This window comes from Manacus candei, unplaced genomic scaffold (assembly GCF_025592945.1).
Source record: "Manacus candei isolate 608988 ecotype Guabito, Panama unplaced genomic scaffold, ASM2559294v1 h1tg000018l, whole genome shotgun sequence".
Lineage (NCBI taxonomy): Eukaryota > Metazoa > Chordata > Aves > Passeriformes > Pipridae > Manacus > Manacus candei.
The window spans coordinates 3,280,671-3,305,283 of NW_026138066.1; the positions used below are offsets into that span (position 1 = coordinate 3,280,671).

At 38.4% G+C, this 24,613-nt stretch overlaps 2 protein-coding genes across 7 annotated transcripts in view; both read left to right on the forward strand.

Annotated features, from left to right (window-relative positions):
• Positions 1 to 6,306, forward strand: part of SLC17A8 (solute carrier family 17 member 8) — a 31,280-nt gene extending 24,974 nt beyond the window's left edge. For both annotated transcript variants that reach the window (XM_051783979.1, XM_051783980.1), the window contains 4 exons: positions 1,036 to 1,168; positions 2,427 to 2,537; positions 3,951 to 4,078; positions 4,708 to 6,306. In XM_051783979.1, coding sequence (XP_051639939.1) covers positions 1,036 to 1,168; positions 2,427 to 2,537; positions 3,951 to 4,078; positions 4,708 to 5,046 — 711 coding nt within the window. In that variant the 3' untranslated portion in view covers positions 5,047 to 6,306. The remainder of the gene's footprint in view (positions 1 to 1,035; positions 1,169 to 2,426; positions 2,538 to 3,950; positions 4,079 to 4,707) is intronic.
• An 8,534-nt stretch (positions 6,307 to 14,840) lies between these two features.
• Positions 14,841 to 24,613, forward strand: part of NR1H4 (nuclear receptor subfamily 1 group H member 4) — a 44,688-nt gene continuing 34,915 nt past the window's right edge. For 2 of the 5 annotated variants that reach the window (XM_051784090.1, XM_051784094.1), the window contains exon 1: positions 22,109 to 22,276. The gene's annotated coding sequence lies outside the window, so the exon portion shown is untranslated. Of the gene's footprint in view, positions 14,860 to 22,108; positions 22,277 to 22,318; positions 22,487 to 24,613 lie in introns of those variants that run through there. The other 3 variants (XM_051784093.1, XM_051784098.1, XM_051784091.1) reach the window with 3 other exon arrangements.

Here is a 24,613-nt window from a genome sequence, read left to right on the forward strand (position 1 = left end):
CAACCTCAACCACTCTGTGATTCTGGGATGCTATAGAAATCTAAAGAAGATGAATATCAGTTTGTAGGTTGTAATCCCACAAGAATAAAAATGCATGCATATCTTTACACATATGCTTATTTAATAATTTGTAAAATTATTAAATTATTACCAGGTTTTATGCTGCACCGTCTTCAGTCCATATACAATGTGCAGGCGTTTCCTTCCTTTACATAGTGGCAGGTGGTGGGGATAGACTGTTTATTCAGAAAGGAGGTCCTTGAGAACCTGAATAACAAAAATATATAAAAGCATTTGAAAACCAAGATAGAGCACTCCAATATCAGGACACATAAGACAGGACTTTGTGATGTCTACAGATAAATTAGAGCAGTTTTCTTGTGCTTCTTTGTTGGTTATTGGAGAGAGGAAAAACTCCATCAGAGCATAAGCATCAGAATTTTTAGTTAGAGTTCTCTTTTTAATCTTTGTTATAGCTTGTGTCTCTTCCCCCTGCCTCTTGAATATGTACAAATATGCACAAATATGCAACACTCTTTCTATTGTCAGGAAATAAGTAGGAACAGAGAAAAACCCTACCTGCCCTTCTCTCCTTCAGGGAGGGATGGAGGGAGAAAGGCAGGAAGGGGGGAAGGAAGGAAAACCACCAGGTTAGTCCCAAAAAAATTAAGGTGCCCAGGCTCTTTCCACTTCCCTGGTGCCTTAGGCACTGGTCAACCATGCTGTGGCTCATATACTACCATTACTGAGAAAGTCTGGGATGAAAGCTTCTATTAACTGGACAAAAGTTTGCTGGAGTCTCTCAAGCTCCTAGAAATCCCTAAAGATGGGATAAAGGTAGCTTAAGGTCACACAGGTCTTAGCTGCAGTTCCTGTTGGACCTGTCTGCAAACCTCCCACACAAGAATCTAGGATAAAAAAGTGTCTAATGGTAATAAGGTGGAAAGAGATGAAGGAAAGTTATGGTTCCTGATTTCTTCCTCCTAAGTCTTGAAGGAGGATGTGAGCAGTAAGCAGTCATTTGTCTAATTGCAGGTTGGCCTTTTGTCAGCTGTTCCTCACATGGTCATGACAATCATTGTACCCATCGGAGGGCAGCTAGCTGACTTCCTACGGAGCAGGAAGATCTTAACCACCACCACTGTAAGGAAGGTCATGAACTGTGGAGGTACTATTGGACTCTGAAAATATGATATTTCAATTGTATGTTACAAATATAATAGTTAATTCATGTTTAATTTTAATGAAACGATTTATTCAAGATTGCGTTTACAGCTGATTAATCTGAAACATTAAATGGAGAGCTGGTGTCTCATGGCATAAATCCTTATTCATATGAACATGCTTTTAAAAACAGAGGAGGCAAGAAGTCTGGTTAATAATTGAAAGGGCAATAGAGTAGTATGGTCAAATAGGCCTCATACTGCAAACTCATACAGACAAAGTTAATCCTGTACCATGGTGCTGGAGAGACCCTTTCTCAGTGGATACAGTCTTGTAATAAGTGGTGATGTTCCCATTTGATACTTCCAGCAGAACTCACTGGCAAGTTTAAGCTGGAAACTTTGGGACAAAAAAAAGTTGAAGGATGGACAGGCTCATTTTTACTCAGCACAAAGTAATTTGTTTCCAGTTCAGTCACTGAACTGCAAAATCAGTGACATCTACCTGTAAGGTAGACACACTAAGTTAGAGAAAAGATTTCAAGCCAGATAGCCTGTGGTGCAGTTAGTTGTCCACTGCCAATTGCTGGCTTACATTATTTATGGATGGTAGGGGCTGCTAGAAACAGAGATGCCTGCAATTAGAGATACCAAGCAACTTGCTATGCATCTTCACAGAAGATGCTCAAATTCATTGTATTTTCAGGGCATATTAGTAGTGTCATTAAAAAAAACAAACCAGAAGGATTGTACTGTTACATATTAGAAAATGTGAATTCACAGTAAAGACTGGAAGTGTCCTGTGATGTCCAGGGATGTCCTATGGTGTTGGTAGCACACTTGTATGTAAAACACTCTTTTGTTCCATTTACCAAGAGCATCTTGCATCACTACAACCCTGAGAAATTGAAGGCAAGTGTTTTTCTCCTTTGCCTATGATGGTTTTGTGTTTGTGAATTTTCTGCCCTTTGCACAGTCATTTTCTCATTGTTTTCCTGTACTGTTCAGTGAATTAACTTCACCAACTGTTTGGATCGTTTACACAGCAATGAATGAGGAGTAAAAAAACCCAACATATTCTCAAACAATAAATATACAAATATTTCTGCAAATCCACAAATTTCCCAAGTATGTTTAAGAATAGCTATAAGATAGAAAAGAATTTTGTCTCATTTTAAGCTTCTAATCTGGATAGTCCTTATTAGCATCTCCATGACCAATAGTAATTTAAATGTAATTCATTCTTATGTGTTTCATTTGAAGGCTTTGGGATGGAAGCAACCTTGCTTTTGGTGGTTGGTTACTCTCATACAAAAGGAGTGGCCATTTCCTTTCTTGTGTTAGCAGTAGGCTTCAGTGGCTTTGCCATTTCAGGTAAGAATTACTCTTATTCTTGGTTTTACTGTTCCTGATACAAGTGATGTTATTATCCTCGCTGTTCTTACTGTCATAATTTCTATTATTATGTTTGCACTTAATGTGGCTACTTATGGGTTGTTTTCTATTTCTTCCCATATCTGAAATAATTTACTTCAGAATCTATAAAACATATTGCACACAGAACATGAAACTTTGAGAGAACCTGCTTTTTATTGATTCTGGTTTACATCAGCATTCTGCTATTTTCTAATATAATTTTACAAAGTCAATTGCCATTTTCTTCTTGTTTAAACTGTATCCCTAAAAGGAGAGAGAGAGAGAGAGAGAGAGAGAGAAGGAAAGAATTACTCTGCAATGAATAGCTGCACAAGGGCTATCAGTTGCAATTCTGCCCCAAGCCCTAGTGGCTGGTTTCTGCTTTCTAGGTCAGCCCTCTCTCTCTTGTGTCCTACAACCAGCCCTTCTCCAGAACAGCTGTTTCTAACACTTTCATGGGTCTCACAAATCTCAGGCTGTTTTGTAGCATCAACAGTATCATCATCCCTAAAAAATCCAAAACCTTCTGTTGCGAAAACGGAAGGACAACATCTTCTAAGAAGGCTGCCAGGAAGATGGATCTATTGAACCAAATTAATCAGAAAAATAACTACTAGTCTTCAGTTATTTCAGGATTATGCAGATGGGAAGTGGTTTTATAACTCAATTATGAGATCGTTGCATAGCAGGTCATTTCTCTTAATCAATTTTTATTGCAGGATTTACCCAGTAGTTTACTTCTTACTGTATTTAATACCATGCACTTGGAATTCACCATCATTTCCTGCGATCAACCTTACTTCATATGACTAATTTTCATTATCTAAGGCATGACAATTGTCTGAGTATTTACTATTTGTATTTTAGTATTTGTTTTTATTTCTTAATAAAATATGTACCCAGAAGACACACTAGTAAGGGTAATTATATTTTTCCTACTGGTTTATATTCTGCTTTTTTATCATGTTATTAAACTGCTACTTAAAATACCAAAAAGCATGTGTTAAAAACCACTACTACCCAAGTAAGAAATGTAGAAGATATTTTACTAATATGAGGTATTGATTTCTTTATTAAAAATATTTTCTGGGAGTGCTGTTTCAGGATAAGATATGAGGTACAAGCACTTAAAACTTTAAATTATGTACAACATGATCTCCAGAGATGGGGGAAAAAGGGAGCTTTGAGAAAGAATAGAGTTGCAATGTCTTCCATATTTATCACCAAGAAAATACTATTCTTCTTTTTAGTACACATAGTAGTAGGGTTCCTACCTTTTTCAGGCTCCTTCAGCCATAATGGCTGTAGAAAGCCCTGTGGGCCTGGTAGAGCAACACTGCATAGCTGACCACTGTCTCTCATGTTTTGTAGGATTCAATGTGAATCACTTGGACATAGCCCCACGTTATGCCAGCATTCTGATGGGCATCTCAAACGGCGTGGGGACACTGTCAGGAATGGTGTGCCCACTCATTGTTGGTGCAATGACTAAACACAAGGTAACATTCCTCCATGTTTTCTAGGAGAAGCGTTGGGTAGTGCAACAAAAGTTAAGACTTTTCAAAAACTGCTGGATATTCCATTTTATCACTGGTCTCTGTAGCTGTTTTCTGTTGTTGTTTGTCTTAAACATTCACTTTCATAGTACCATGGTGACCTGATTCTTAGGTATTATAAACTACTTATCTGTGTAGGGAGATACTATTTTATACCCCTGAGGCTGAGTCTCTGCAATATCTCCATACAACTGTGCAATGCTTATAGGGCTTGGGAAACTCCTCTACAATGCATCCCTGGTAGGGTTCCTAAGTAATTATTGATCTACAATAAGATTAACTTAGTTGTTAGAGAAATCCCTGTATTTCTAACTTCATGAATATTTCACATGCAAGAAAGAAACTTCAACATGAGAAAAAAACCCAAAGAAACCCAAGTTTTATTATTTTAGCTGTTGTTATGGAAAGAAAAAAAGTTCTTCACAGTGATTGTTATAAATTGTTTTATCCACAACATCAGAAATCAAACAATGATCACAATCTGTATTCAGTATACGCTAATTCATGGTGTAATTCAGAGAGTAATATTTCTTTTTACTGGAAACTTAATGAGACCTGCACCATTCTTTCAGACCCGTGAAGAATGGCAGAACGTCTTTCTGATCGCAGCCCTGGTGCATTACAGTGGTGTGATATTCTATGCCATCTTTGCTTCTGGGGAGAAGCAGGAATGGGCTGACCCTGAAAACCTCAATGAAGAGAAATGTGGCATAATTGATCAGGATGAACTAGCTGAAGAAACGGAGATGAACAATGAAACTTTTGTAAGTCCAAAGAAAATGTACGGTGCTACCAGTCAAAATAGTGAAGTACAGAGAAGGGAATGGAGGAAGCAAAAGCAAGTAACTCAAGACATGGAAGAACAGACTTCTTACCATTATGAAAATGGAAATTTTCAAGATTTGTCTTAATACTTGAAACTGTAAGATTTGTATAGCATCTACTCCCACGACTCCTTCTGCCTAGCTGCCCCAAATCATCAGGTATCCATGTTTATTCTCTTATTCAATTATGTAACATCTGACCACTTGGCCAGATTCAAGGGGTGATAGTTCCCTCCTAATAGTGTGGAAGAGGGCTCATGGCAATGCAACTGGGAGAATTGATAGTAAATCCTCTCCCAGCCATCGTATGCCCTTGGAAGTGTTTCTGTGCCCATTAGCTGACCAGCCAGTAGGGCTCCTGCCTGATGCAAGCTGTAAGACTGACTGCAGGAGCAAGGAGTTCCCTCATCTTCTCATCTGAACAGAGAAAGGACAATTCATATCAGATGGATCCACGGTGATCTGTGTAATCACTGAGGCTCCAGTGGTGTGACAGTCTGCTGTGAGTGACCCTGCTTTGCCTTTTTAGGACTCCTCTAGATTGATATTTGAACTGCTTATTCCATGTCAAAACACTAGCCCATGCTAAAAGATCAGAGTAGAGGGAAAAGCAGATTTATAACAGTCAGCTCTAATTAATTACTAATGGTCACTCAACAAGAGGGAGTGGAATATGTAACAAAAGTGGTATAGTGTTGCTTCAATTGTTCCTACAAATTGATTGAAAATCTTCTTTATACACATAACCCACAGAGTCTGGATAAGGCAATAAAATGGATACTTGTAAAATTTCACCCTCTGCAAAGATTTTGTGCTGGCATGAAATAATTTTGAATACAAAATCATCGTTAGTGATGCAATATTATTACTCCTTATGAAAGGAAATCTTAGTCCTGTTTGGAGTAGGATTCTCACTCAATTCATTATTGTGAAGTAATTTAAATATATTTTTCTAGTATTATACTGATAGAGTTCCTGGTCTCAACACCAACAGTCCTCATTTAGGTGAATGAGCTTCCTTACAGGAGTAAAGTCTTTAGTTCTGGATCTGTAATTTTTCAATGCCTCAGTCTTGTTTTTGCTACAAATGAAGCACTGTACCATTTGAGAGTTATGAGGGTACCTATGTCTAGAAGTAATTCTCTTTTGTCATTGGTATATGTTTGAGTGTATAAAGTGGCTTTAGCCTTTTTCTACCATTTTTAGAATCAACCAGTGGAGTATGCTGTGTCATCTCAAGCAGTTAGCTGCAGCTCAGACACTCATTGTAACATCAAAACTCTTTTCAGAATGGATAATTTCAGTAAGCTGTATTTTAATTTGTCTCTCATCATGACTGTTGCCTCATTAAACTCAAGTGAAAGCTATGATGTCTAGCCTATGCTGTGCTTTGTGACGTTTCAGCATTATTGTTCTCATGTACCATATATAGCCACTGTGATGCACACAAGTTTTTGAATATTTCTCATAAGCATTTTTTTTATTTTTTTGAAGTGCAATTGAATACCAGGAGTGAAATTATACTTGTACATTAATTTGAATCCACAGATTATTTATCTTCCCTACAAATGTAATTAAAAAGGGTGACTGGGAAGTTAGTTGATTCTCTGTTCTTGTCTCTTATTTCTTTTCTACTCAGCAAAATCCAATCTACAACTGTACATAAATAAGATGGAAAATGAATTGAATGAATGCACGCCAAATTTGACTACAGTGAAGATTTTAGTTGGTATGAGCAGATAATTTAATGATAGGGGTATTGTTATGGTACAGCTCAATCCTACTTCGACAAAAATGCAGTTTATTAATGAGCCACTTCAAAAAAATCTGTTAACTTTATTCTGTTAAGACAGAAAAGAATATTTTTTTTCCAAAATTCTAAACTTTAGTTTAGACTAGAGTTGCTTATTTCACTACTGATATTCAGAGTAGGTATAAGAAAATATCTTATTTCTTGCAGCTTACAGTCAACATTTGGGGGTTTCATTGGCAGGAACTTGAGTTCAAGTCTATCACACAGTAGCTGGTCCAGCTACTGTCAAGGTATTTTGCAATGCCTACCACAATTTACAAAGGAAAGAGGGCCATTGTGTTACATATGTACAGAGCAAATAAATTCTTTCTCCCTCCCCAATGATGTAACATGCATATAGTTACTACAGGAACTCTTAATAGAGTAAACCATATTATGAAGGGATTTAATATAATAATCAGTGTAAGTATAATCTGACAGAGAGGAAAGAGAAGACAAGACAACATACCATTCTAGAAACAGTAACATTTTCTCAGAAGCAGCATCATTTTCCCAGTAATGATAAAGGGTAACTTTCCTGTCTTGTTAAGAGGAACACAAAGGGAGTGAACGTTGTTGTTATGACAAAGAACTACAAACATCCCAAAATTTTGGGAAATGGCCAACTGGCCCATGAGAGCTCAGTTGCCTCTCTGGTGAATGTAGCTCCTATTTCTTAGTGTTACAGATGCACCACAGCTGTCACAAGTGACAGTGAGCAGCTCAGTTTAGCAGGATCATTTTGTATCCAGACTGCACTGATTTAGTGCAGTGGAAGTTTGACTTCAGAGGACATCTGAGCATTATTTAGTACCCTGAAAAAAATGGTTTAAAAACCTTTGGACAAGCTTTTGCATTTAAAAAATCCCCGACTTTCTTTCTTTCTTTTCCAAATTTAGCTTCTTCCAGAGACCTAGTATCAGCTCTGACCAGTTGAAGTTATATGCATGGCACAGTGCTTTTCCTGGCACTCACATTCAGATGTTTGGGCTGCCTTTCTCACTTTCCTTTTCATCTGTTTAAATATTTCAGGTACATTGCATGAAGCATAAACAGCAGCACTGGTTGGAAACTAGTTTTCTTTCCTGGAAATCTCTGTTAGTTAATCAACTCTTTGATTTACACAGTGGCTTCCACAGTCATGTATGACCAGGAATACAGACAACTTATTGAGAACAAACTGACTCTGTAACTCCAGTTTTGCTGGATGTCTCTATGTACAACCTGCTCCAATAGCATTTTATTGTGGAATCTAAGGAAGTGCAGTCACTGAGGGTGTTTCTCCTAAAACTGACTTCTTAAAATATGTTTCAGCTTGGCACATTTAAAGAATCAGGAAAACAGCTGGCATATCCCAGCCTTGACTCCCCAAAAAGTCATGTCTCTAATGCCAGTGGATGTGAATAACTCAAAAGATATTTTCTAAGGAAAAATAGTAGCTTGATTAAACTTCATTCATCTCATTTTTTGCATATTTTTTTGTCCCCACATCCAAAATAAGTTCTTATTTTCAGCTATGACAGTGCTCATACAACTCAGAGTTGGATTTGAAAATGGTTTTGATTGCAAAAGGGAGCAAAACTTAGTTTATACTGAAATAGAGATCTTAAGCAAGCCAGAGGAAGAGTCAGCTCTCCATAGCATGAAATAGTAAGATAGACCACAGAATACGAATTCAAGTTTAAGGATAGAAGAAGCAGGACAGGAATGTATTGTTCAGTGTTGTTATCTTTCTTAACAAAGAAAGCTGTAGCTTTTATTTCTTTGGCAGCTTGTGTTTTTTAGGTGTTACTAGCAGAAGTTCAATGATAATTAATACTGCTTTTATATTTATGTAAGAATTAAGCAAAATGTTCCTTGTCATGAAAAAAGGAAAAATTAATGATGGAAATGATAAAAATTTACCTGAGTAGGAATTTCTTCAGGGAAATAATCACTTAGTACAAAAGAATGTACAGACTTTGGGGCAAAATATATAACAAGGGCATCCAGATGTTAACAAGGAGCCAGAAGGAGTCTCATGTGTAACATAACTAATTGAAAGTAGGAAGGTAAAAATGAACACAAGGTCATGCAAAATGTGATATGGTTTCACATGTATGATTCCAGTTGACTCCTCTTGACAGGTAGTTACAGAGATCTAAAAGTTTAGTCACTATTTTAAATAACATTTCATAAAAAATCAGATTTGTTACCTTATTTTTCTTCCTTTTTTCCATTAAAGATCTTAATTTTATAGTGCTATTTAATTATTCATATTTTAAGAGAGAGGAGTAAGTATTTCTTGTGGTTTGAAGAATAGATAAAAAGAGAGAGCAAATTGCAGCTACGAGGCAATGTAGAGGGAGGGCTGAGTTTGGATTAAGAAATCAGTTTTCAAATCCTGGAAACAGAACTTGGAGTCCTCTACATTTTTGAGTTAAAACCCTACAGGATGGGCCAAGATCTGATATCCTGAACCATCCTAGGGTTCAGGGATTTCACTCAGGTCTCATGTAAAACCTTAACTCTCATGAAATCAGGAATTAATAGAAAGATTAAAAACTTCTCATCCTTATGTCTTCCAAATGCTTATGTTGGATTAGATAACACTGCTAGCAAGGCAACACTAGTAATACTATTGCAGCTCTACATACACATGCAGAAGACAGTCTGGCAGGCTTCTTTGTAAAAATGGTTTCAATTACTTATATACTGGTATCAGTTATTTTTTATCTTCCATTTGATAACACTGTTTAGCTGTGACAGAAAAAATTGTCCCTTCTTTGCCTCAACTGTTTTTTGTTTTGGTGTTTATACTGCTTATCATTTTTACAGTTCTTCTGCATGCAAAATTACATAAGTAAAGAAAGAAATTTGTGTAAGAAATGTAGTAAGATTGTACTTCTTCATGTTGAACTATCTGTAACATAGGAGCCACACATTTTTTCCACATAAGCATACCATTGAGGTATTTTAAGTCTTGACAGTAATAAAAAGTTGACCCATTTAATTTGTTGTCCCTCTTCCTATGTCACTTCATCCCAGCCCCCCCTTCCCACCCCACTCCCACCCTATTCAATTAGTTTATTAGATATCTGCAGATAATGTAGCAGACTACATTTGTTTATGTATAACCGTATTTATCTGCTCAATAAAGTCAGTGCTCAGACACATGCTGTACAAACTTTTGACAACTACTTCACTGCTTATTTTAGGCTTAGTTCTACCTGCATGACAAACTCAGAGCTCCTCTGAGCAGTTCATGGCCATTTTGTTAAATATGTATCAGAAAAACACTGGAACTCATGAGAAATAAATCTCCATTTGCTCAGTTATGATTGTCCAGAGGTGTTTCACATATCATTGGAACACCAACCAGGAAGACAACAACTTTTGTAAACTAGGAAATATTTGAGTACCCCCAATAAAGGTAGCTCTGCTTTCTAGAGATGGCAATCATCACCCTGCCAGGTGCTCTCTCTCTGCTGGGCATAGCTGGAATGAAGAGTGAGGGACTTAGTTGAAGAAACTTGCTGATACAGTGATTAAGACAAGGGAAATGGTATTTTTTAGGGAGGGGACTTTGATCCCATCTGCTTGGTTTCTGCTCCCTCCCCAGTGTGTAATAAAAAAAAAAAAGATGTCTGCATGTCCTGAGAGACCTAATTTATCACTTGACAGCAGTCAGTGCTGTAGTTTGTGCTGGTACAAATCTGCAGGGGGCTGGAAGGGGCTTCAGGGTCCCTGCTGATCCATGATGGGCAAGGGGAAGTCATACTACTCACATGAAACTTGAATTTAGATATGAAAGAGATTAATGTTCAGGACAAACAAGTGAAGGGCAATTTGTGTGAATGGATGTAATGTTACTCTTGTGGAATAACGATGCTGTGTGCAGCATGCAGGGGCAACTGGGAGTACCCCAATGGATAGGTTTTCCCTCAGCGTGGGACTTCAATGGAATATCCTCTGTCCTGCACTGTTCACTGGGAACATTTCCCAGTGGCTCGTACTGGCTGCTAGTTTGCCTGTTAAAATGCTTTCGATAGAGTGCAGAAAAGTCACAGCAGACCCTTATCTTTAACTTGTATTTCCTTGTTTCCACATGTGGCTTCTCCTGACCCTTGTTAACTAACAGAATGGTGCACAAGACACCAGGACAACACAGAGCCAAAAATAGCAAGGGTTTACTTCTTAGCATATTCCTTATTTTATTTTTATTTTGTTTTATTTTATTTTATTTTTGCTAGAAAGAGCATTTTACATTTTGTACCAAGGTTCCTGCTGGCAGCAGCAGCTGGAGCCACCAGTCCACGGCAGGCAGCTGAAATGTTACCCTGGCTGGCCAAAGGTCAAGGCTGTGCTGACCTGCCCTGCTCCCTTCTGCACTGCCAGAGCACAGAGGGAACTGTCAGGCTTGTATGGGGCTGGAGGGCAAAGTTGCTGATGAAGCTGGGAAGGGAACTGCAGTCAGGATCTCTGTCCCCTACCCTTGTTGGTTGGCAGGTTACATGAACTTTCAGATCATGAGAAATAGCTGCTCTTTCCAGGTAATTTTCTGCATTCCTCATCCATATTTTTACTACTCCCAAACAACCACCTCTATTCCAATTCCATGAAAAAGCTGTGAGCAGCTCAAAATGCCCCTTGTCAACTGGCATCTTCTGCTGTTATATTTACCTATAACAAGGACCAGTCCCACAGCTAATTACTTCTCTCTCCTAAGCTGTATCCCTACCCCAGAGTCCTTCAGTGCTCCCAGTCCATCCTTCCTTCACTGCCCCTGAGCTGTACCTTTGGCCCGTACACCTCTCTGCACTTTGCCCCTTCTTTATTGCCCAGAGCGGTAGATGCCTCAGTCCTGGAAACATTCAAGATCAGCTTGGACAGGGCTCTGAGCAATCTGGTCTAGCTGATGTCCCTGCTGATAGCAGGGGGATTGGACTAGATTACCTTTAAGAGGTCCTTTCCCACCCAAACTGTTATATGATTCTATGATTCTTGGGGAATTTTACATCTTTCAGAGAAGATACAGTACTGACTCATGCCAGTTATTGGGAAAGACTCATCCAAAGTTTAACAAATAATTGTCTCTTCAAAAAGGCATGTAGGAGAAGTTTGTTAACAGGTTTTTCTTTGGTTTGTGCCAATGGTTGGGATTGATTTCAGAGAACATAGGCATATGTTAGTTTGAAAAAAATATCGCAGGGTGTTTTTTTGAGCCATCAAATTACTGCAGCAGCTGAATGTCAGCAAACCCTCAACCCCAACACAACACACATGCAGATTTCCTTATCAGGAATTGTTGGGACAAATCCTTCTAGAAAGAAAAGAATTTTTTTCAGTAATATTTTCATTAGTGCTTCCCACAAGAAACTATGAAATAACTAAAGATGAGAAACTAAAATCCACCAAACTGGTGTAGAGTTTTAGTTTCCACACCTGGTGTGCTCCCCAAATTGGGAGTAGGCTTAACATTTTAATTTATTTCGTGATGTTATATTTTCTTCAAAGAGACAGATTTCTGTAGCTACTGTCTTAGTGAAAGATGCACAGATTAATTTGCTTACTTCTCAGAGCTACTTCTCCCCAGGTGGAGGACTTGAATTTCCCTTTGTTGAAGTTCATGAGATTCCTGTCAGGCCATTTCTCCAACCTGTCAAGGCCCCTCAGAATGGCAGCACAAGGAGCTGTTGTATCAATGCTCTTGCCAGTTTTGCATCATCTGCAAAGCTGTTGTCTCATCATACAGATTATTAATGAATGTATATTGGTCCCAGTATTCATCACTGGGATATATCACAAATTACTGCTTCTAGCTGGGCTTCACGCTGCTGATCCCAAACATTTGAGACAGCTTTGCGTGTTTCAAATCCAACTGACTGTGTATTCACCTAGTATGAACTTTCTGATTCTGTCCATGAAGTTTCTATAGGAGATAGTGCTGAAAGCCTTGTTAAAATCAAGCTCTCCCTTCACTGAGCCTGTCTTCTTGTCATAGAAGTCTATCAGTTTTTTTGCCTCCTTCTTAAAGATAGGAGTGATATTTGCTTTTTGCCCAGTCATCAGAAACCTCTCCCAATAGTTATGACCCTTCAAAGACAATTGAAAGTGGCCTCAGAGTTGTGCCAGCAGCTCCCTCAACACTCAGTACATTTTGGCAGGGCCCATAGACCTGTGCATGTCCAATCTGTATAGATAGTCCCTAAACTGCTTCTACTCCAAAGAGGGCAAGTCTTTCTTGTTCTGGACTTTTACGTGGGTCTCAGGTACCTGAAATTCCTGGAGGTTGCTCTTATCTGTGAAGACTGAGGCAAAGGTGGCATCGAACAACTTGGCTTTCTCTATGTACTTCGTCATCCAGTCCCCTGTCCCATGCAGCAGCAATCCCAAATTCCCCCTAGTTTTCCTTCTGCTGCTGATACACCTATAAAAGTCTTTCTTGTTGCCCTTCACGCCTCTCACCATATGCAGTGAGGTGGGCTTTGGCTTTGCTAACATCATCTCTGCATGCATGTAGTCCTCCCGATTCATGTAACACTGCTTCTACCACTTGTGTGCTTCTTTTCTGTTTGATTTTAGTTAGAAACTCCTTGTTCATCCATATGGGCCACCTGATGATTTTGTTTCATTTCAGGCTCTCTCTAGGGCTATATTCCATGAGATTTTTCCAAACAAGTCTGCTCTCCTGGTGCAGGGTGATGATCCTGCTTTTTGTCTTGTTTCCACTTCTTCAGATCTTAAACATCCCTGTACCATTGTCACTGCAGCCAAAGCTGTCCATGACTTTTATCCTCCCAAGCAGTTCTTCCTTGTTTCAAAGAATCAGGTCCAGCAGAGTATATTTTCTCTTCTGTCTCTCAGTCAGTTCTTATCACATATAGTTAGTTACCAGTTATCACACACTTCAGAAACTACTTGGATTTCTTGTCCTTGCTCGGATATCTGCATCCAGCAGATATTGGGGTGGTTAAACTCCCTCATGAGAACTACAAGCTACATATTGGACTTCTGCTCCTTATTTCTTCTTGGACTTCTTCCAATTGCCTGAAGATCTCATCTACTTCTTTCTCTTCTGGCAATCTGTGGGAGACACCACAACACTGCCCTCATTGTTCTGCCTCTAATCCTCATCTGTAAAATCTTAGCTGGCTCAGACTCCATTCCAGGGCAGAGGTCCATACATACTTGCTGCTCTCACATACAGGGCAATTTCATCTCCTTGCTGACCTATATCCACCCAAGACAGCACTCCAGTGACATGAGCTATCCCACAATGACTCCATGATCCCAAAGAGATCAGAGCCCTGTGAGGGACACAGACCTTTAATTCTTTTTATTTCCTCCCACCCCAAGCTGCATTGGGGATCAGCTAAGTTTACAGCAGGAGGTATATGAATATTCGCTACCTAAAGGCAAACAAAGGAGACACATCAAATTTTAAATTCATTTCTAAAACTCTGGACTAGGAAGCAGATTGCTAAAATGCTGTTAAATTGTGATATTAAGTGGAGGGATCAAGGTAGGTACAAGAAAACAGTGCTTTTCCACACCTCAGTTACTGCCTTGAAATAATCCAAGGTCGGGTATAAAGGCAGTCAAGGTCTCATTTCATTTTAGCACCTGCTGGTTGACACTCCTATTAGAGAAATCATCATATCTGCCCACTTTTACTGGCAATCTCAAAGAACTGTGTCTGTGGAATTATGGATCAAGCTTTTCCACTTGAAGAAATAAGAAGCAGGATATTTACAGAACAGAGATTTATTACACTCAAGAAGCCTAAAGTATCTGGTTAATTGCAGTTAAATTCCTGGAATAAATTGACAGTATTCCAAACAAGACTTTATCAGTTTCTTTGCAATACACTCTGTTTTACTGGCATGTCGTTCAAAGGTTTCTATTGCAACTCATATTTAGAAGGGTTACATAAAACTTGATGTAGGAATGAGTGACAAAGGTTTTATTTATTTCATATTATTATCTGTTGACTTTTAAAGACCTAGGTAACAAGACAAGTTAAGCAAGAAGTCAATGATTAAACTGATAAAATGAGTATCAACTCTGCTAGTTTTAAAAGATATTTAGAAAGTAAGAAGAATTTAAAAAACCCAGTTCTCTGAGTTGTAAGTAAGTTGAAGTACTAAAATTTATCTGTTCTGCTTATTTGAAGTCTCTGATACTTATTATTATCTTCTTTTTCAGTCAATTTTTTTAGTATAATCTTTAATGTCTGAGGAGAGGCATATGTTTAGTAAATTTCACTTTTAGATCAACTTTACAATACAGCTTGGTTATGCTTTGTCAAATTTTCCAAAAAGATTTAAGATGATGTTTCTTCAGAGGAAATATTTTTGAATATAGAGAGTATCATGCTATAGCAGTGGCATAAAGGGCTTGCATAGTTTAAGATTACAGTGCATCACCCACTTGAACAGCAGTTCTGTCACAGAAAATAGAGGTTCCCTTGCGTTTTTGAACTTCGAGTTACCTCACTTGGACTAAATTGAAAGTGATAACAGGTAGGTATACCCTTCCTTGGCCTTCTCTGGAATGACCTGGTTGTGGAGGAAAAAAAATGCAGTTCAGGCTTTATGTACATTTCCAGGTTGATGTCATATATCCAGGAGAAAAGTATTTCTGTTCTGGAAAACTAATGTTGCCACATGCATTATTTTTCTTCTCCTCTGTCAATCTTTTATTTGGCAGGATGCACATTAGTGGCTGCACATTAGTGAGACACAATCTGACATACAGAGTCATCTGCTGGTATCTCGGTAATTTTCATGCACACAGGAAGGAATCCCTTTTGTTGTTGTGTTTACACGAGGATCACTTTCAGGAAGTATGCATTACGTGTTGAATGTAATCAGTTTAATGATATTAGAACAGCAGCAATTGCATCTAATAATCACAGTATTATTACAGTATTTGGTACCTTTGATGCTTCTACTGCTGTGTTTATCAGCAGCAGTTGTTACGGGGAAAGACTACCGGAAAAAGAATAGGGCATGACTTTTGCCCCTCAGTTGTCAGTGCCATTAATTTTATCATGTGTAGAGATTCTGTTTCCTTTGAGTAGAAATAGCAACACTTACACACAGACACCCATGTGTTTTGGCTAAAAAAAGTACATATGTAGTTTGCTGCAGCTAAGAGTTAGCTGTAGTCCTCATGATAACTAGAACAGCAGTTCCATAGTTATCAATCATTGGTGCTGTCTTATTTTAATTTTTCACTCAAATTTAAAAGATCAGAAACTGAAACTTTATTCTCCGTGCTACGTGGCAGCTGGTTCTTGTGGACTGGGGATGTTTTTGTTAAACAGTTCTTCTGTACATCAAAGAGGTTGGTAGGAGGGATCTCGATTCCTACTGCAACCCAGTTCTTTGCTGGTTCCTGACACACAAAACAGTTAACACCAGGGCTGGCTGCTCAGTCCAATCACTGCTCTGAAGAACTTCCTAGCTGGTATTTCTGTAACTAAGATGCTTGGCCGTAACCTTCCTTTTCATTTGCCATTGTGGTAATCAGTTTCTGTGTCCAAGAAATACAAATATGGCTAAAACTGGCCAGTGAAACATAGGAACTAATACCACAGGCTCTTGAGGATTTATTCTACCACCAATTAGCAGTTGAGAAAGAGCCATCTCCAGTAGGAGCATGACAGATTCTCTGGGTAGGCAACTCCTTTGCTCATGGGAAATACAAGTTTTGGTGGAAGGCTTGTAAATTCAGAGAGTTATAGGCATGGTCCCCCAATAGCGTGATGCAATTTTGAGGAAAGCTGGAGGGAAAGGACAGAAATCTCTAATTTGGCTCTGTATTTGTGAGGGGCCAGTGCAGAAGGAGGGACAATGGCTTATGTTGCTGACTGGGTGAACTGCCATGCTTCAAATTGTTTTTTTCCCTTTTCTACATAAATTGTCTTATCCTACACACCTATTTAGACAAACAGTTGAAGCCTAAAATTCATGGATATGTAAGACTTCCTCATTTGTGAAGGTTTGGGAGGAGGGGTTACCAAAGACAAGAAACAGAATTAGACAGATTGCCCATGCATGAAATCTACTTTATCATTATTCTCTAGGTAACCTGGTTTTGTTATATATTTTCTGTTTTGGGATGAGATGGGCAGATGAAATATATCAGCCAAGTGAGATTTGACATAAATGAGGTATCTGCCAATGCAAATGATTTGTATTTTGGGATATGACCCAATTTTGGACAAAACCAGTATTCAGATTAGATATTGATAAATAAAGCTTTGTTTCAGAGTGAGCCCAAGCTAATACTGCCATGAGATAAGTAACCTCTCCATTTCCTGATATGTGTTGTTTAAATTTAATAAACTTTATACCGCATTTAATTTCTTTCTTCTAAAAAGGGAAGTAATTTGTTTTCAGAATGCAATGATGTAAACTGAAGATTAGGAAAGAAAGAATAATAAACTAATTCTTCCAAGATCTATTGTTCAATATCTCCTTCACTTTCTCTTCAAACACCACACCTTTTCTTGGCCTTCAAATCCCCTTTTCTCCTCAGTACCAACTGTTAGCAGGGTGAAAACCAAGAGGATGATCCAACTGACCTGGGCCCTAGTCCATGAAAGTACTTTTCTGAGCTTGGCAGTATTTCAGTTATATTGAGGACCCAACATTATCCAATTTCCAACTCCTTTCATCTTTCCTTAGGTGGGTGGTGTCATGAGTACTCTTCAGCTGAACTAGTAGCACTGGCTTTTTAATATCTCAGTATTTTCAGTACAAGTTGGACATTGAGGGGCTAGTCCTGCTGCTACTCCTGTTGCCTGCCACAAGTGATTGTAACTGTGGTCATTGTTTGTCTAAATTCTGTTAGGGAACAAGGAGGAGTCAAAAAGACCTTTGAGAACTGCTCTATATCAGGATCTTGAGGCATTAATAGGCTTTAATAACTCTGACCAGCCTCATCTGGGGCCTCCCACATGCCTTGACTGTGGGCTGAGGGGTTATTTATGATGAGCTATTTAAGATCAAGCCTGGCCCTCTGTTCCTGGTTTGTGATGAGCTGGAAGTGTGCTTGGTGTTGCTGTCTCATAATCTGGCTCAGGAGTGTATTTTTCTCTGGGCAGACTGCAGATGCTTGACTGTAACCTACATTATCTCCAGTCCTGCTGCCGCCCTGCCTCCTGGAAGGATCCTGTACTATGCTGCAAACAGTGTGTCTCTAGGGCTGCATCTAGCCCTACTTCTTTCTGCTGATCTTGGCTGATCCCTGGATGACCCCTCATCCTGATTCTCCATGTTGCCTTCTCTAGGTCTGTTGCTATCTGCATGTTGACCCATCAGGTACTGTGGAGCTATCCTCAGCTCTGTTTTATCCCCTCATGGAATAGACTTGCTCCTGCTCCTCCCTGATGTACAAGTGTCTCCCTTGTAGAAGGAAGAAGACAGCTTCCTGCATGATTCCTTGTAGCAGAACCTGATGTTCCCCTTTCTCCTGGATGGGTAGGCAGATGTAATGAGCTTCCTATCAGCTGCTGAGTGTTTGATGTTTCCACTGTTCCCTTGGTGGTCTCGGTGGACTTCTAGAGGCAGGGTGGGGAGATTCCCCTAGGCTTTCCTCTGGGTACCTGTTGGGGATCTGGTACCTGTTCTGCAGCCCTCTCTCTCAATAAATAATGAGAGCAGTCATCTGCCTGCAATGCTTCAAGGTATGGTAGAGCCTCCTCTAGAACAGTAAAGCATAGAACTGAGAGTTTAAAAGGTTAACAGTGACTCCAGCTTGCCAGGTAGCATTAGCAGAGGCTCCTCCTGCACCTCCAATGGCTTACAGTATCCATTTATATATGTCTAGACTACATTTCCTCTCCTATCCTGAAACAAATGATTTCTTGCTAGCTACTGAACTAGTCTTTTTACGACTATTTTTTTCTTGACACCGAGACAAAAGTAGGTGTTTAAAAGTTTGCAGAATGAATTTACTTAATGTGATTATTTTAACAATTAAAAAAAAATCTAAAAATATTCTAATATTTGTTTATTAATAATAACTCATTTGTCACCTTTGACATTCAGTTTAAGAGAACAACTTATTAATGAAAGGACAGTGCTTTCACTTGCTGGAAAACGTCAACATTCCTTAATAATTTTATCTCTCCAAATATTTATATAAATGAAGACTAACCCTTATTGAACTCAATCACTACTGTACTGTAAAACATCAAAATGTCAAGAGAAAAAAATTTGTTAGAATAAAGTGTATATTTAGTCCAAGGCCTCTAGTAAAACTTCTTATCAGCTAATACTGTACCAGCATGTTTAACTTAAAGCTGTGATTTCTCTAGGAACTTTCAAACTTGTAAACTCTGGTGGGAAAGAGCATGAAACATCAGCATCTTAATTAAAATTTAAAATAATGAGAGAGAACTGACACATGGAATACCAGAACTTATTCTTAGAAAAACATTCTGAATTTCTGTTGAAGCCAGCTAGAGGGACATAGACCAAGTTCCCCCCTGCTGAAGCTTAGTATTTGATACTGCAGCTGATTCCACATGTGCTCAGCTCTCCTCTCGCACCCAGGTGGCTGTAAGATGGTATCTTGTTAATAACATATATGCTCTTGCTAGAGCACATTAGGTAAAAATTAACTGCCTTGCATCAGGGAGGAATTCCCCCTCTTAGGAGACATTGTGCTGTGGTCATTTTACCCTTCTTGACACTCTACTTAAAATATGTGAGTGACAGACTACTGGACTTCATGGGGGCACAACACAGGATTGTTGAATAAATTTTATGCTTTCCAGAAACCGAATAATCAGAGAGCAATTCATAATGAAGAGGCTCTGATTAAGGAAAGACTTACTGAATAAGCTAAACTAATCTTAAAAGTTTACAAAGTGGTATTTTCTAGGCAGACATTTCTAGCTCTGAATGTTATCTGTATGCCTGGTTTTGTTGCTGAACATGTATTTACACTGATAATGGCATGTATGTACTTTAGAACACATGCTCTTTATCAGATACTGATGTGATGTTACTATTGTTTACTAGTTTTAAGATGTTAGTTAAATTTCTGAAATTTAAAAAATTATAGCATGCAAGTGATCTCAAAAAAGATATTCCATTTATAAGTGACTGTATTTGAATATTCTCTTTTTCTCTTTTTCCTCCCCCCAATGCTATGTAGATTGTCTTTCCTAACACTACAAAAGATATATTTGATTTGCTCTAATTCCTTTCTCTTCAATTCTCATTTGTACATGAACCACAATAAATATGAACACCTGGCTTGAACAAGCCACATGTCGTTGCTACAGGCAACATCTCTTTTGATCATGTGGATTCTTTCTCTGCTGTTCCCTATAAAGTCTTGAAAGTATTGATTAGCAGACAAAGCACTACTTTGACACTTGCCTTTTTATTATTGTAAGGAAAGGAAAAATGTTTTCATGCAACAAATTTGTTGGTGAATAGGGGTATTAAATTCCATTTCTTTTGTGTTGAGCTCTTTGCTGTCAGACAAACAGCACCCAGAGAGAGAAAAATGCTTTTTGGGAAAGAACCTTTATTGAAAGTTGGTCTCTAGGGACTTCTAAATAGCAACGCTCTGTGCCATCAACTATCTCAGACCAACGTTGCAGGAAGCTGAAAGCTGAAAAAGAGATTTCAGAACTGCAGAACTAGCCAAGAGGCAGAAAGCTCCATGAGACATATGACATTTGTTGGACTTTTTGGTTCTGCTTCTGCTTTTTCATTGGATAAGGGACAAAACCCATCGTTGGCTTCAGAAATTATTTTTTTGGCATGTGTTTTCTAGGTTCCACTGGAGTGGACGTGTATTGGAAAGCGTTACATGGGATTTTTGCATGTTTGGAGTTCAGGAGACCTCCTGCCTCCTATGGGTAGGGTTGTTTTGGAAGAATTGTCCTATTTGAAAGTACTTTGGCAATTTTGCTAAGCATGTATTTGTCAAACAAAAATCTCTATGTTTACAGTAGTGAGATAGCTTTCAGAGAGTCAGAAGTGAGAACTGCAAGAGCCTTAATCTTAAATGTACTTATCATACAGCCAGTGCCTGCTGGAATGAACTATAGGCAAAAATCCCTGAAAACAGCACCCTTTTGGGAGTATTGGTGTCCAGTGACAGTCTTATGGCATTATTCTCCACTGATCTCTTCAGAAACCTGTTGTACCACAAGTGTTTGGATGGCTACCAGGTGAATGTGCAAGGGACAGGACACATAAAAAAAGACCCTTTATTAATTATACTTTCAAGAGAAGGATAGAGAATTTCCTTGATACAAGCTTGAGGATGAATATATCTTTAAAAAGTATTATTATTTTCTCTTAAAATGAGGCAAAGTGAGGGAATTTTACTCTTGGTAATCTCAGGACCAGCAGCTCTCACCTTTCTCCTAGAGAGGACTGTGTTTGCTGCACAATGTCTCTCTCTGCTCAAGTAGGAGGCACAGCCTGTGTTTCTGCCTATTAAGTCTTGCTCAGACAGTGCAAATATGTAAGGAAGGATGGAGACCATATACTGTGTGGCAGTCATGAATGCACCATGAGTGATGCTGTCAGTTGTCACCTCTGGCTGAAATTTTTCTCAGCACCACTGCCAGATCAACTTGTCCCCAAACCAGGGAATTATTACCCTTCCTATGTAGGTGGGATGTTGAAACAGCCTCAATCAGCTCCACTTGACTTTTAATTCCTCTACTGGGTAAGTGGGGATATAGTAGCTCAAGGTCCCCTTTCTGTCAATGGCAAGAGATCAGCATTTTCAGATGCAGTGCAGCCCACCCAGGTTGTGGTTTACTATCTACAGGTACCATTTTCTTCCCATTATGCACAAACAGTGCATGAGTCTAATAGATTTAAAGTTAAGGGCCTCACTTTCACATCTAAAACTTCATGGAATGAGCCCAAATCAAAATTATGCAGTCTGTTGGAGATTGTGGCAGATCCAGGAACTAAACTTTAATGTCCCTACATCCCTGTGATGCTTTTATTTATAGCCCATTCTGCTTCAGTACTCAGTGTAATGCTAAAGTGTACACTAAAAAGTGTAAAGAGTGACAGAATTACTTAGAAATCAAGATATGGTTCCAATCTTGGAATGACATCTTGGCTCTCTGGATAGGAAAGGCAAGGAGGTTGAAAATGCCATAAAAATGTACATGTGCAAGAAAAGTGTTAAAATCAGCAGCAAGGTACTATCACCCTGCTATTTGAGTTAGCTTCCCCCCTGCACCCAATTAAAGTATTAAGGAGCATCTCAAATCTCTGTGCTGATGGTTGAGTTGGAATTCACATTTTAATACAGCCCTTGTTTGGAGAGTTTCGCAAAGAAGGAATTGTTAATGAGTAATCCTTGTCCATTAGGGCACTGAGCCAATGAGTCCAAGCTTTGATTCACTGTGTTATCACTGCAGCCTTCTGCTAAACCTAAAAAGAAAACAAAACAAAAATGTTCCTGTGTGAGAATCATTAGGATACTGAACTGAGCACAGAACTGTCTTATATCCTGCCATCCGCAGTCTTCTAGAAAAAAACAGTAAGTAATAATTCTTTAAACTGATAGCTCTTGCTGTTGTGTAGTATAAAAGCAATTTTCTCACCTGACTTACTTAGTGGATATTCGTGGATTTTTGACCAGAAAAGATCATATTTTAAAAGCTTTAGTATTTCAATGAAGAATAATATAAGGAGAAGTAATTTCATGAAAAAACTGTCTCAACAGCAGGAATTCCCCTTGGGAAAAATGGTAGGGTCATGAAAAATAATGACAGTGCTGAAATTTGTCTTTAGAAACCTGGCTTCTGTGTGTCACTGGAAAAGAAAGTGTAACTTTGATATTGAGTCTTTCCTGCAATCTATCTGGTTAATTATGTCCGTTAGCTTTAAAATTATACTTGTTAATTTTTGTATCCTTTTAGGAACAGACAGTGTTTTCAATGTGATTAATGGGCAGAGAACAATCCAGAAAGTGAACAGTTTCATGTAATTTTATTGTATTTTTATATTTGTTTCATGTAATTTTTTCTTTGACAATTTTGTGTAGAAACTCCAGGTGCATCTTCCAAAGTCCAGGACTTTAGCTCTTATTTTGCATAACTAGCACAAGGAAAAGGGTGTTTCAAATTTCAAGTGATTACTATTTGAATCCATTGCTAGTTTTTAATAAAATGTCATTTTAAGCTGAGTGTTCCTGCTAGTTGTTTATCTTCAGACAACTATTATCGTGGTGAAACACATTTGGCTTTTGTTATTTTTATTGCTATTGCTTGTGTTACAGAGAACCTAGAGATCCCAAACTAGATTGGGATTCCACTAGGCTAAATGGGAGTCCAAAAACAGTTAGCAATGGAGGGTTTGCAGTTTTATCAGTTGAGACATGAAGAAGATGCCGGAGAAAGGAAGACACAGAGAAATGGTGTTCAGGTGGTCATCCCAGTGACAGTCAGAAGCTGGCCCCACTCTTTGAAGTTACTTGCCTGCCTACAGGAATGCTATTGAAACTTCTCATAGGTTTACATTCTACCTGTGTCTTAGATACTTGATTTTGCTTCTTAACTAAGCTGTAAGAATGCCCTATGGGTTTTTTTCTGTGTCCCATGTCTCTTTGCTGCTCTAATTTTAAACTCCCTATTAAGGAATCTAACAGAAAATTTCAAACAAACACATGCTTGTACTGTTGCTTGCATTTTGCATCAGTTGCTATGTAGTTGCCTGTGGTGCCATGCTTGTCAAAATGACCTAACAGCAATAGTCTAGAAACAGAAAGCATGAATCTTCCTAATGCTTTCATGTCTCTTTGATACACTTTAAAAAAACTAAGCAGGTAAATAAAACGGCCTCTCAAATAACTGAGGCACTGCCTTAAATATTCTACAAAAAGGCTATGAGGCCACATCAAAAGCCCGTGAACTAGATGGGAATCCATCTTCCCATTGATGTTAATGGTTTGGATTGGGCCGTAGTTTATGATGTTACTGAAATTTCTCTTTGAGCAATAGGCAGTCAGATGTGTGAAGAATGGGACAATATTATGGGACAGGTGGAAGAAACGTACCTCACTAATATTTGTGAAAAATTTTGCAAGTGCTTTGATTTGCCTTCCTTTGCTGATTAACTGAAACAGTTTCAATCATTCTTCTGAAGGTAAACCACAATTAGACTGTCATAGAGCTTTTCTGATGATCAAACATAATTTTGTTACTTGAAAGGATGAGGCCATGATGCTTTATTTTCAGTGAGCTCAGTAGATTTAATTTTAATTCTATTACTAACAGACTTGGCTTTGTTTACACAGAAGCCAGGGAAAGCTTTACTATTGACCATAGCACAGGTAGTGCACTGATAAGAGTCCACAATAAATCTGAAACCTGCATCCCGATGCACATGTGTATACATATATATTTGTATACTCTAATGAACATATATCCTTAAGAAATCTGAATAAATGTGTACGTATCCATACAGTGGAAAAACAAGCCCCATGTATTATAATACACATGTCAATTTTCTCAGTTAAACATAGAACATGTAAACATGCATTGATTGACTGTTCTGAAGTATGTCAAAGGTTACATGTAATAAAATTTTATGTAATTTGGATCTCTTAAAATGCAATTGATGACTATAATCTCAAGCAGTTGGGCATATATTTTACTTTATACATACTGATCCCTGTTTTTCTTTGTTGTATATTTTTGGCCTATGACAATAATCTCTAAAGGTGGTGGAGTGAATAAGTTTATTTCAAAAGTTAAATAACATAATTATCTGGTAAATTAAAATTTCTGATTTATCCCATGCCTCTTGTTTTCTCTTGAAGGTGCTTTTATTTTGGAGAGCACTACTGATTTCCTTTGGAACTGTTACCTTTATT